The following is a 12,890-nucleotide window of genomic DNA, read 5'->3' as shown; positions in this document are numbered from 1 at the left end:
GGGCAGAGAGAGAGGGAAAGAGAGAATTCCACCCTGTCAGCAAAGAGCCCCCATGAACTGTGAGATCATGACCTAAGCTGAAATTAAGAGTTTGTCCCTTAACTAATTGAGCCACTTAGGCGCCCCAGAACATCATTTTTAAAGAAGCAACTTAATTTTGAGTGCAAGTTTTAAAATATATTCCTCTGTGTAAAATTATTCTTGTCCTATTTTATAATTCATCATATTCAGTTTTCCATCAAGAGTATAAGTAGCATATTGTTATTTTGGGGAATCACAGAGAGCATCCATCTGCCCATTTTTCTGCCCAGTAATAGGAGTATGATTCAAGAATGTTAAAGGTGACAAAAAATTACATGGTTTGCATTCTATGTTATAACTTAGAAGGTTTAGAGTAGTTTCTCAACCTCAGCACTCAGAACATTTTGGGCCAGATAATTCTGTTATAGGAGGCTGTCCTTGGGCATTGCAGAATGTTTAGCAGCAAGCATCCCTGACTCCTGCCCATTAGAAGCCACTTGTGATGACCAAAAAAATGTCTCCAGACATTGGCAAATGTCCCTTGGGGGTCAAAATCACCTTCAGTTGTTTTCAAGTAGATGCCTGCTCACTTATAAAGTAAGCTTGTCTTTGTCTTTCTTTTAGATTTGAAACTATTAAAATATCTCAAATTAATTCTTAGGGAACTTGTGATGATCTTATATTACGGATCCTGGAGAAATTTATTATTTTTTATTGCTTCCTCCAACACATAATTGGAGGGTTGATTTCTTCCTCTCACATAAACTTAGGGGCATTGTCCCCTCAAATTTAAAAACAATGAGTCTGTGTCAGTTCCAACAATGTCTTTGTTAGTATTAGAATCAGATTTGCTTATCTAGACCCCTGGAGCAGTGCCCTGATTACCACAGAGAGGGGAAATGCTCAAAGCTGTCTCAGTTCACACCCACCCAGGGCTTGGGCTTGGCTTCACCTTTGTCCAATATTGGTTAGCAAAGTGCCTCAGAGATGTTTATCCAGACACTCAGTTCCTGATTAACTGGAAAAGCGATAAAGAGCCAAAATCATAACTATTAAAATGTGAACATTTACTTCCCAAAACGTTGCAGAATGATTTCATCAGAAACTTATCTGCGCCTTTTCTTCCCATCAAAATCAGAGCATCACAGCAATATTTTTGAAACGCTCTCATGGTCAAAATTAGGGCTTCAGAACACTGCAGGACCTGCTCAGGAAATCAAAGCTTGCCCAAGAAAGCAGGCACTGATAATTCAAGTACAGCACGTTTGTATTATATGTTAAGTGAGATCAAGAATCTAGGGAAATCCAAAGTGACAATTACCAGATACCATCTTCTCCCTCACTCTCCTGCCCGTCCCGGCGCCCCGCCCCCAACCCCAACTTCTAGCAATGGAAAAATCAGGAACAATAGTAAAGACCATAAGAGAAAGGATCCCCTACAGCTCCTGGCACTCAACAGATCTAAATAAAACGTCCAGCCAAGGCTGAATGAAGTGAGTTACACAGCAGCTACCAGAAGACTTTCTAATTGTCCAAGTTTCTCAGTTGAGAAAATGGGGACAATGCTGAGTCACCGGACAAAATGAAATACTTCTAAAATATTTAATTTCTTTGGAACGAAAACGCCATAACAGCACTCGCCTTCTCTAGCTTCTACATGTTTGTCTAGGGAAAAAAAACCAAAAAACCGTTTGCTGATCCAAAAGATACCCTAAAGATTTTTAGAGCAGCCTGAGGCGAGGCAGTGCTTCCGCCTTCTCCTGGCAGTTCTACGAAGGCCTGGGGCCGTGACCTCCCTGAGCGTGGGACGGGGACCGGGGCCGGGACTGTGGGTGGGCAGCGTGCCACCAAGGGCCCCTAGGGCACCCTGGACAGCCCCTCCCGGCAGCCCCCGGGAGCCCCTCCCCCAGCCCAGGTCCCGCGGGGCCCCTTGGAGCAGGCTGCAGCACCCCCAGGTGCCCGGCCCCGGGCGTCATGGCCACTTTAAGGCGGGCCTGGGGCGTGCGCGCCCACAGCTGCGGGCCGCGAGACCCATCAGCGTGGCCCGAGCCGGCGTCCGGGACGCGGCGGCTCGGCCGAGCTCCTCCTGCGGTGAGGCTGCCCCAGGACCCGGCACGTGGGCAACAGGCCATGGCGGCCTCAATTACCCGCCCGGAGCGCGGCCGAATCTCTGGCCAGGTAAGAGGCAGAGGAGGAGGAAGGGGCGGCAGCTGCGTTGATCACCGCGCGCGGGCCCTGGGCCGGGTGGCCCCCTAGGCCCGCACAGGCATCTCTCATTCAGGGGACGCCGGACGAGCGCGGCGCCGGGAGGGCCACTTCCAGGGGCGCGAGCCGGCGTCCGAGGGCGGGGGTGGGGGGGTCCCGCCCGGACGGAGTCGCCCAGGGCGGGAGGCCCAACTGAGCTGTTTCCCACAGGCCTGCCTCTGTGGCCCTCGCACCGGCCAAACTCCGCTTTTCTAGCCGAGCACTCGGAGGGTTAGCCGGGAGCGAAACCTAGTAGGTGTCTGCACAGAATGTGAATGACGACAACTTTGGTTTTACTTTGAATACGGGGACGTTTATTTAACATGGGGAAATTTATTTTGAGCATTCTTGTCTCCGCACAGCTTGGCAGGCTTTTTTCAGTTTGCTTACGGGCACGGGGTCCAGAAAGTCCTCGCACGTCCTTCCTCAGGCTTCCACCCAAACAGGCAGTTGTGCCTGGAAACCAAAGCCGTTGGCGGGAAAAGGCATCTGTGCTGTTCACACGTCCTCCCACCTCCAGGGGACTCAAAAAGCCCGCTGGCCTCTTTTGAAGGCACCTGATTTATCTTCCCCTTAGCAGAAAGAAGCACAGGATCATTTCCGTGACTGTTGTAGATAGAAAATGAAAGGTGATGATAAGCTTTCTAGAAGGAAGGCATAAAACCTCACCCACCCCAGAGAGCAAGGCAAGCTGGTGTTGGCTTTCTTATTTGACGTATCTTGGTAGAGAAATAGGAGAGGCAAGCCTCTTGGGCTGCCTGAAGTTTTTTAGCCCTTAGAATGTTCTGCATACTTAAATCTCCTCTGCTTTAAGCACAAGCTTTCTGAAATTACCACTTTGAAGTGGACCGGTTTAATAGGTTTTCTTAATTCAGAATGGAGGCAGCTCTTTAAACTCAAAGGAAAAATAGTATTTTAAGGTGCGGGATTAGGCAAAGCTACACAAAATGGAACTCTGAGTGAAATATCTGATTATCTAGTAGTGCATGAACAATCTTGGCTTCCTACCCTTAAGAAAGTCTGAAGCCCCAACTGAATCTTTTGTTTGCATTTGAAGAGCAGCTTGATCAGTTTCTCCAGATAGAGCTGTTTAAATCCCTTGACTCTTGGGGAAACTCGAGGCCAACAATTGCCCTGTGAGAGCGTTGGCCCATGCAGCTGCTGCTGATTGTCAGCACTGCTCCTGGCGATAAGAGTGACATAAATAACAACTCACTAAAATGTAGGAGTGATTTGCTTTAAGCACTTCAGCACCTGCTGTTACTAATTAAGGGTTTAGCCTGCCGCACATTGCAAATGGAAATCCAGTGTTTTCAACATTGTAGAGACTCGAGTGCTGCCCCGAGTGGTACTGTGATTTAGAAATCAAACTGAGTGAATAAAGACCAGTGGTGATGATGATGTCGAAATCTAAAAACTGCCCACACTTCAGAGATCTACACCAAGGTGTTAGTAGTATTTATCCCCAAGTGGTGAAATTACAATGCTTTTTATTTCCTCGTTAGGCTTTAAAATTTTTTTTTTCCTATCTTTCCCAATGAATATGTATTCCTTTTTGTTTTAAATAAAAGGTGTAGTAATCAATTCAAATAGAAAAAAAAAATCCCACCACCCGAAGTCAAGCATCCGTTGAAGTTGTGATACTCAGGTGAAAATCTTGGATGTATTAGAAAAGGCAGTTTCCCAAAGCAGAATATACTAGAAAGTTTTGTTCATTTCCCTTTTATTATTCCTATCAGTGGATTTTTCTCATCACCTGTGTTCATATTATACTGCCAACAAGTTATTTTTAACTTAATGAATATTCAGATTTAAGTTGATTAGAAGCTATTCAGTTAATTCGAGTTACCTTGGGATAGTGGACTAGGGCAGTGTTCTAATTTGTCTGATTATTAACATTCCACGTGTGCTATGGCATTGATTTTGTAGGGCAGAGGAGGAAGCCTTTGGCAGGAGAGCAAGTCCCTTCTTTCTACAGCTGCTTATTTTTTTAAGTTTATTTATTTTGAGAGAGAGAGAGAGAGAGAGAGAGAGAGAGAGAGAGAGAGTGGGGGAGGGTAGGAGGGGCAGGGTGAGAAGGAGAGAGAATCCCAGACACTGGGATTCTGTCAGTGCAGAGCCTGATGGGAGGCTCTAACTCACGCACCATGAGATCATGGCCTGAGCCAAAGTCAGATGCTGAACCTACTGAGCCACCCAGGCACCCCTCCAGAGCTGCTGTTACTCTGTGAAATGCCTTGCACCATGGCACAGAACTATAGACTCCTGTGCAAAACAGCCTTTTACTGGTACTGCACCTTCTCATCCCTTTCTGGATTTTTCCTACTTCCTCTCAGATTTCTCTCCAGTACCTGTGTCCTGCCCTTCAGAGCTTACTCTTGACTTCTCCATAATACTAGCTGAGAGATTCTGGGGGAGTTGGACACTGAGCCTCAGCAGGGAATATTGCAGTCAGAAGCATCAGAGCTAGTAGGAAAGGGTTTAAGTTAGCAGCTGGTTTTTGTTATTCAAGGCTTACCTTTTATTTACTGTGGGCCCTGTTTCCCCTTCTCTATGGCTAAAGTAATGCAAAGACCCATTTGATTTAGGGCTGTCTTCAGACACATTTTCTTTTCCCCTTCTACTTCCTTCCCCATCATATTGATTTGATATTGTCTCTGCTCAGGTTTGATATTATTGAGAAAACATGGCAATACCACCTACAGGGCATCATACCAACATTTCTTCCTGTAACAGTCAGGATTTAAGTATTTTCAACTCCCAGATGAGGATCACTAGCATCTTACTCAAAACCACTAGTAAGTGGCTGACCTAGGCAACAGACCCTGGTCTATGTGCATGGAAAAGCCTTTGCCCTCTTCCCACACTGCATCCAGCTGTTTAAAGAGAATCAGTAGTAGCTTTGGTGGAACTGAGACACATTCTTCCTGTGCTCCAAAGAATGAAAGCTATTCTTAGTAGCAGAAAAAAAGGATTACTAGAATGTCAGCCCCATGAAGGCAGGACGTTCTCCGTCCACTTTGTGTTCCCAGTACAGCATCTGCCTTGTAGTAAGGGCTCAAAAAACATCTGTGGAGAGAATAAATAGATATCAGTCAAACTTAAGCAGATGCAAAGTGTTGGGTGTTTTAAAGGAAAGAGAAAATAAATCTTGGTAGAAAGCTTTACAAGTTATTCATAGCCCAGGACACTTTGTTTTATATGTGTTATTTTAGTGTAATTATTATTAGCTCCCCCTTTCATTCTCAAAAGTATCTCAGTTTGGAAGGTTAATTAAATGATTAGTTTTGGACGTTCATAGGTTTAGTTAACCAGGTGAATTAAAAAACAAAACTATAATCCTTTTATGACCACTTGTTAATGAGCATTTCAATTCTTGGCATTTTGTTCACAAGGGAATATATTGATGGAAGTAATCCTGCGCTACCATGGAGCTTCACAAACAATCCGCACACAAAAGCATCACAGTGGTTTTTTTGAGTCCCACGTTGCTCCTAAAGCGCTATTGGAAATGCGAGATGTTTATAAAATGAAAAGGAAACGCACTAAAGGGTCGTGATATTTTCTACTGTAGAAATTCCAAATTTCAAAGCTCATTTGAAAGTGTTTTGCTGTCTTCTTAGATCATAGGGCATTTGGGGGCAGTGGAAAGAAATAAGGCTGGTGACATGGGTTGATATTAAGCTATTGAAAGGCTGTGCTAAGGAGTTTGAATTCTTATCCTGTTTGAAACAGGGTGGGGCAGGTAAATCAGATTGACTCCTGATGAGGAATGGAGTGCACATGTCAACTTCCTGGTCTGACCCTGACCCAGAGCAGGAGATACTTAAACATGTGCTACCTTCAGCAAGAAAAAATCATGGTGGGGGGGGGGGGAGGGGGGAAGGTGTGTGTGTGGCAGGGGGAGCAGGGAGCAGGTATTCCAAATTAGAGGTCCAAGAGTAACCTAACCAAATGTAATGCATAGTCCTTCTTGGGATCTTGGTTTGAACAAAGCAGCTTGTCTCTGACCATTAAGAAAAAAATTCCACAGGAAAACTTGAAACTTAGAAAGCAGATGGAATGAAATTGCCACTAAAAGAAAAGTAGAAAGGGGCGCCTGGGTGGCGCAGTTGGTTAAACGTCCGACTTCAGCCAGGTCGCAATCTCTCGGCCCGTGAGTTTGAGCCCCGAGTCAGGCTCTGGGCTGATGGCTCAGAGCCTGGAGCCTGTTTCCGATTCTGTGTCTCCCTCTCTCTCTGCCCCTCGCCCGTTCATGCTCTGTCTCTCTCTGTCCCAAAAATAAATAAACGTTGAAAAAAAAATTAAAAAAAAAAAAAGAAAAGTAGAAAAACCACAGTTTAAAAGACCTAAAAAAGAAGGGCAAAGGCAAAAACAATACTAACGGTAGCTCTGGCTGAATGTTAGAAGAAACAGATGAAAGTTGACCAGAGGGTGCTCACCTGGTGATAAATTAGCTGTATGCAGAGCACCTGGGCCACGTGGGCCCCTTGGCATTTCTTTACCCCTTGACTCTCCCAGTTCACACCTACTTCATCCTAAAGAGAATGGACGACATATGGCCCCCGGGTTCCTGGTGTTGGTCATTTCCAGATCTTTATAACTGATAAGGAGGCAGCTCTGCCCAGGAGGGAAATAAACTATTGTTGCTTGGCCTTCAGAGTAATGCCTGCCATTATTATTATTTTGACAATTAGCTGGTCCCAGCCTCTCTGCTCTCCAGCCTTGCTTCCACTGTCCTGCCCACTTACACCGAACCCCAGTCAGTTGTCCCTTCAAAGGAGGCAGCCGCTGAGATTACTTATACACATTGACTTAGTCCTTGGTTCATATTTATGTTCAAATAACCAAGGATCTCCAGACATTAACAGAACTAGACACAAATGCAGCCACTGGACACAACTGTTCCAGAGACAAGTTAGTAAGGGGATATAACAAACTTAAAATTCTAATTTGTATTCTCCGTGAGGATATCACATCCTAAAAATACCAGGATATGAAGAATTACCAAAAATGAAAAATCTTAGAAGGGAGCAATTCACATTAAACGAACTGAAATGATAACAATCTTTGGAAGGACTTAAGACAGCTGGTGATATGAAAAATAAAGTTAAGGGACTGTCTCTGAGAGAAGCTGAGCCATGAAGGATCAATTGTGGATGTCCTGCATCTAGGAGCGATGAAGACAGGAGGAAATAGAGAAACAGAAGGAAACTTCCAAAGCCAAAGATCCACTGAGTGCCAGGTAGGATGAATAAGATCGATACCCAGACGCATCCTCACAAACTATCAGAACCCACAGCATAATGAGAAAAGCACTGAAAGGAAAGCAAAGCAGCTTATTTTTGTTAACAACTGGATGCCAGAAGAAAATGGACCAATAGCTTCAAGGCTCAGAGGCAGGGGATTTTGACCTTGGAAGTATTTACCAGGTAGGGGTGTCTGGGTGGCTCAGTCGGTTAAACGTCCGACTTCGGCTCAGGTCACAATCTCGCGGTCCGTGAGTTCGAGCCCCGCGTCAGGCTCTGTGCTGACAGCCTGGAGCCTGTTTCAGATTCTGTGTCTCCCTCTCTCTCTGACCCTCCCCCGTTCATGCTGTCTCTCCCTGTCTCAAAAATAAATAAACGTAAAAAAAAAAAAACAAAAAAGAAGTATTTACCAGGTAAAACTGGCATTGAATTGTGGGCCCAAATGCCACTATTGAGTAATAGAAATAAGGGCCTTAACTCCCAAAGTATTGTAGGAACAGCAGGAGGGGAAAAAGGAAAATTCCATCAGCCTAACAGAAGGCATAAGGCAAAAGAAACAAAATTACTATGGATAGGAAATGTGAAATAACAAATGGAGAGAATAAGACCACTTCAGGTTAAGTTATAAATGTTTCACAATTAATGTTATTACTTGATATTAATGTACATTAGTTAATGCCATTAATGAAATTAATTAAATTCCTATATTAAAACTAAAGTCACATATCGTGAAAAGAAACCTAAAAATTCAGATATATTCTATTTACAAAATTCACACATAATCAAAATGATATATAGAAAAGCTCAAAATAAAGAGATATGAAAAACTACTGTATACCAGAAAAAAATTTCAAGTAAAAAACATTAAACAGGACAAAGAATATTTCATATATATAGTTTTCTGTCCATATAATGGACATAATTATCAATATATGATATTCTTGATATAGTATTTAAAATATGCTATATAATGTGTTATTTAATATATATTAAATATTATGTTTTATGTGAATATAATTATCATGAATCTTTATATATCTAACCCCAAATTAGAGTCTATAGTTGGAGAAATTGATAAATTCACAAACCATAATTAGAAAGGAGAGATGTTGATACATGCCATAAACTGAAACTTCAAGTAGACCTAAAGTAAGAAAGAAAATAATTAACAAGTTCTGTGCCCAGCAGAAAATACACATTATTTTCAAGTATCCATGGAACATTAACAAAAAATGACTATGTATTACTCCACAAAAAATAAATTCTAAGAAGTAGTCATGCAGGATACATTCACTGTTGACAATGCACTGAAAGAAGAAATTTTGTCAATAGACAAAAAAAGTAAGAACCAAAACCAAAAATATCATAATCTTGAAAATTAAAAACATTTTTATATAGATGTTTAATGCAACTCCTAGGTTAAAATGGAAGTATAAAGTGAAATTACATACTAGCAATGAATGAACACAAACGTAATATACATGAAAATCTGTGGGGTACAGTAGAATGCCACTTGGAGGACTGTGCCATCCAAAAGCACTTTCTGCAGTGATGACAATGTTCTATGTCTGATATGGCAGCCATTTGTCATACATGGATATGGAGCACTTGAAATGAGGCTAGTGTAACTGAAGTGAGTTTCAAACTTTAATTTTAGTTAACATAAGTGTAAATAAATTGCCACATGTGGCTATCATTTGGACCACGCAGTTCTATAGTCTCTAATAAAGCATTACCATAAAAAAGAAGATAGAAAAGATTTAATTATATATTAATTTCCAGTTAGCAAGAATAACTCAACACAAATAGTAAGCATTATATACATTTAAAAATTAATATATTTGAAAAGATAGATAAAATAGAATTAAAAAAATATATGAACAAAATTCACTTAAGGGAGAAAATTTAAATTTACTGGTAGTCATTAAGGAACTGTAAAAGATACTCTAAAACCCATCTCTCTAAATGGCCTCAGGCCCAGATTCTGCAGACATGTTTACCTAAATTTCAAGAAGCAGATAATTCGGTTTTATAAAATATTCAAGACCATAAAATAATATTGAAGCTTTCTGTTTTACTCTTCAAAGCTGGCATAATCCTGATGATACCCAACCCAGATAAGACAATATAATGAAACAAAATTGTATCCTATTTTGCTCATGAATATAGATGGAAAAATTTAAAATAATACGAATGAATTTAGTCTATTACACATTATGTATAGGTTTATCCCAGCAAGGCGATGATGGCTTGTCATTAGGAAATCTGTTAATGTAATTCACTACCTAACAGAATAAAGGAGAAAAAATATGATCATGTTGATATTAAAATATTTGATAAATTTCAGCACCCATTTCTGATTTAAAATTCTTATCCTCCAAGTAGAAAGAAACTTCTTTAACTTGGTAGAGGGTAGTGACCAGAAACCTGCATCATATTTAGTGGTAGAAACATTTCAAATATTCCCACTAAACTCAGGAACAAAGTAAGAATACCCAGTGTTACTCCTTGTATTCACCATTGTTTTGGATTTCTAGCCAGTGCTTTAAGATCAGTGAATAAAAAGCATAAATTCTGGGTGTGGAGACAAAAATGTCATTTTTGAAGACTGAGTGATTATTTATATTCCTAGAAAATTCAGAAGAATCAACTAAAGTATATTGAAACTAAAGAGAGAGTACCATAAGGTTCTTGAAGCAGATTCTTCATACAGAAGTCAGTAGCACTGTCTGTGTTGGCTATAATCAATCAGAAAATACAGTGAGAAAAGCTATCCCCTTTACAATGACTCCTCAACTTTCAAATATCTAGCAATAAACATGAGGACATGTGCAGAATCTGTATGAAGGTTACATTTAAAAAAGACCTGAGTTCTCTAAGTCCTACTTCCTAAATAGGGAGATTTAATACTGGAATGATATTCCCTAATTAATCTGTAAAATAAATGCAGCCACAATCAACATTTTAACAGGCTTCTTTATGGAACTTGACAACCTGATGCTAAAATTCTATTGGAGGAGAAATTGTGGGAAATATCTAAGAACCAAATTGAAGGATAGCAAGGAGGGAATGATAAGCTGTATCAAATATAAAAGATATAAAAAGCTAGTAATTAGTGTCATATTAATTAGGAATAGGCAAATAGATCAGTGGGGCAGAATGAAGCCCAGAAAATTGTACATGCATATATATAAAGGTGGCATTTGAAAATACTGGGAGAAGGTTACTCTATTCAGTAAGGCTACTTGGGTAATTAGCCCTGCATTTGAAAGAGATGAAATTTGGGGCGCCTGGGTGGCGCAGTTGGTTAAGCGTCCGACTTCAGCCAGGTCACGATCTCGCGGTCCGTGAGTTCGAGCCCCGCGTCAGGCTCTGGGCTGATGGCTCGGAGCCTGGAGCCTGTTTCCGATTCTGTGTCTCCCTCTCTCTGCCCCTCGCCCGTTCAAAAAAAAATTTAAAAAAAAAAAAAAAAAAAAAAAAGAAAGAGATGAAATTAGATACATCACCAAATAAATTCCATATGAGATAAAAAGCAAAATGCAAAAAAAAAAAAAACCACCATAGAAGTATTAGAACACACTATGAAAACATATTTTAATAATGTAAATAGAGATGGCTTTGAAAGCAAGATGAAATTCACCAAGCCCATAAAGGAAACAGTAGGTGGCTGTTACTAAATATTAAACATTTATTTGTGACAGACCTTGTAATCAAAGTTAAAAGCCATGACAAATAGAAAAAAGTAGTTAACATATCCAGAATATATAAACTATGGAGCAATAAGAAGATAAACAACAAATAGGAACCTAGAAAAAGATAATAAATAGATAAGCATAATAAATAGAATATGCAATAAATAGAAGTGGAAATTGCCACAATAATGAAAAGATATCCAACTTCACAGTTAATCAGAAAAACGCAAACAAAAAGGAAGATTGGGGGTTTTTTTTCCTCATAATATTGGCAAAAATGAAGAAAATTAATAAATAGTCTTATTAAGGATTGGGGAAATGGTACTCCTGTACACTCTTGGGGATTTTTCTGTCTTTTGGGAAGAACAATTTGGCAGCATCTAAGTTGAGAAACAAAAGCAAAAAATTACCTTTTAATCTTATAGTTTTGGCACTAGGACTTAGACTTACTTGTACAAAGATGTATTTATTCCTCCATTTATTTTCCTTTAAAAATAAACTTTTATTGAGACATGATTCATAATCATGCAATTCACCCGTTTAAAGTATACACTTCCAGGCTTGCTATTCACAGAATTGGACCAACATCACCACAGTAAGTGTTGGTACATCTTCTTCATCCCAAAAAGAAACTCTGTACCCATTAGCAGTCACTCCAACCTCCGTATCCCCCCCGGTAAGCACTAAAGTACTTGTCTCTATGGATTTGTCTACTCTGGACATTTCATGTGAATAGAATCATGGTCTTTTCTTATAGCCTCCTTTTACTTAGCATAAAGTTTTCAGGCTTCACCCATATTGTGGAATGTATTAGTGCCTCATTCCTTTTTATTAAAATTGGGGTATAATATACATAACATACTTTTTACCACTACCCATTTTCAGAACTTCTAAAAAATCATTCAAAACAATGGTGTATTTCGTTAAACACTAACTCTTCATTTTCCCCTGCCCCCAGCCCGTGGTAACCATTATTCTATATTCTGTCTCTTTGAATTTACCTATTTTAGGGACATCATACAAATGAAATAATTCAACATTTCTGCTTTTTTGTCTGCCTTTTCTCACTTAGCATAATGTTTTCAAGGTTCACTCACGTTGTAGCATGTATCAGAATTCAGTTCCTTTTTAAGGCTGAATAATATTCCATTCTTTGTACATGCCACACTTTTCTTTTTCATTCTTTTAAACAGTAATCTTGTTTATTTCTTTGATTCAGTCCTGTCCGTTATTCATATTAGATCCGTCATAAGTTGTCCACGGTTTACTTTGAATTTAATGAGACTAAAAATACATATGTACACAAAGGTGTTCATTACAGCATTATAACAATTAATGGTTTGATAAGTTACTATCCTCATAAATGAGGAAGATTGGATCAAGATGACAGATGAGTACACGTTCTCCTTCTACTCCAGATCCCAACAAATGATAGAAAACGTGTATTTAAGAGAATAAATCTTTAACAGCCTGGGAAGTGAAAATGTCCCCAGTGAACTGGAATTTCTGAGGAATTGTTGAACTACAGTGAGAAAAGAAACTCACTTTTAAAAATACCTCCTTTATGAAAAAAAGGTATATACGTGTTATATGATTAACATAGAATTCATCTGGAAGGTTGGGAATGCAAGCTGGTGCAGCCACTCTGGAAAACAGTATGGAGGCTTCTCAAAAAAACTAAAAA

At 40.1% G+C, this 12,890-nt stretch overlaps 1 protein-coding gene across 2 annotated transcripts in view; it reads left to right on the top strand.

Annotated features, from left to right (window-relative positions):
* Positions 1 to 1,723: 1,723 nt before the first annotated feature.
* Positions 1,724 to 12,890, top strand: part of LOC122481385 (spermatogenesis- and oogenesis-specific basic helix-loop-helix-containing protein 2-like) — a 53,972-nt gene continuing 42,805 nt past the window's right edge. Inside the window, exon 1 of one of the 2 annotated variants that reach the window (XM_043576906.1) lies at positions 1,724 to 2,199. In XM_043576906.1, the coding sequence (XP_043432841.1) occupies positions 1,996 to 2,199 (204 nt within the window). In that variant the 5' untranslated portion in view covers positions 1,724 to 1,995. The remainder of the gene's footprint in view (positions 2,200 to 12,890) is intronic. The other variant, XM_043576912.1, reaches the window with a different exon arrangement.

This window comes from Prionailurus bengalensis, chromosome A1 (genome assembly GCF_016509475.1).
Source record: "Prionailurus bengalensis isolate Pbe53 chromosome A1, Fcat_Pben_1.1_paternal_pri, whole genome shotgun sequence".
NCBI classification, from domain to species: domain Eukaryota; kingdom Metazoa; phylum Chordata; class Mammalia; order Carnivora; family Felidae; genus Prionailurus; species Prionailurus bengalensis.
The sequence above is the reverse complement of the archived record's forward strand: the minus strand, read 5'-3'. Positions and strand labels throughout refer to the sequence as shown.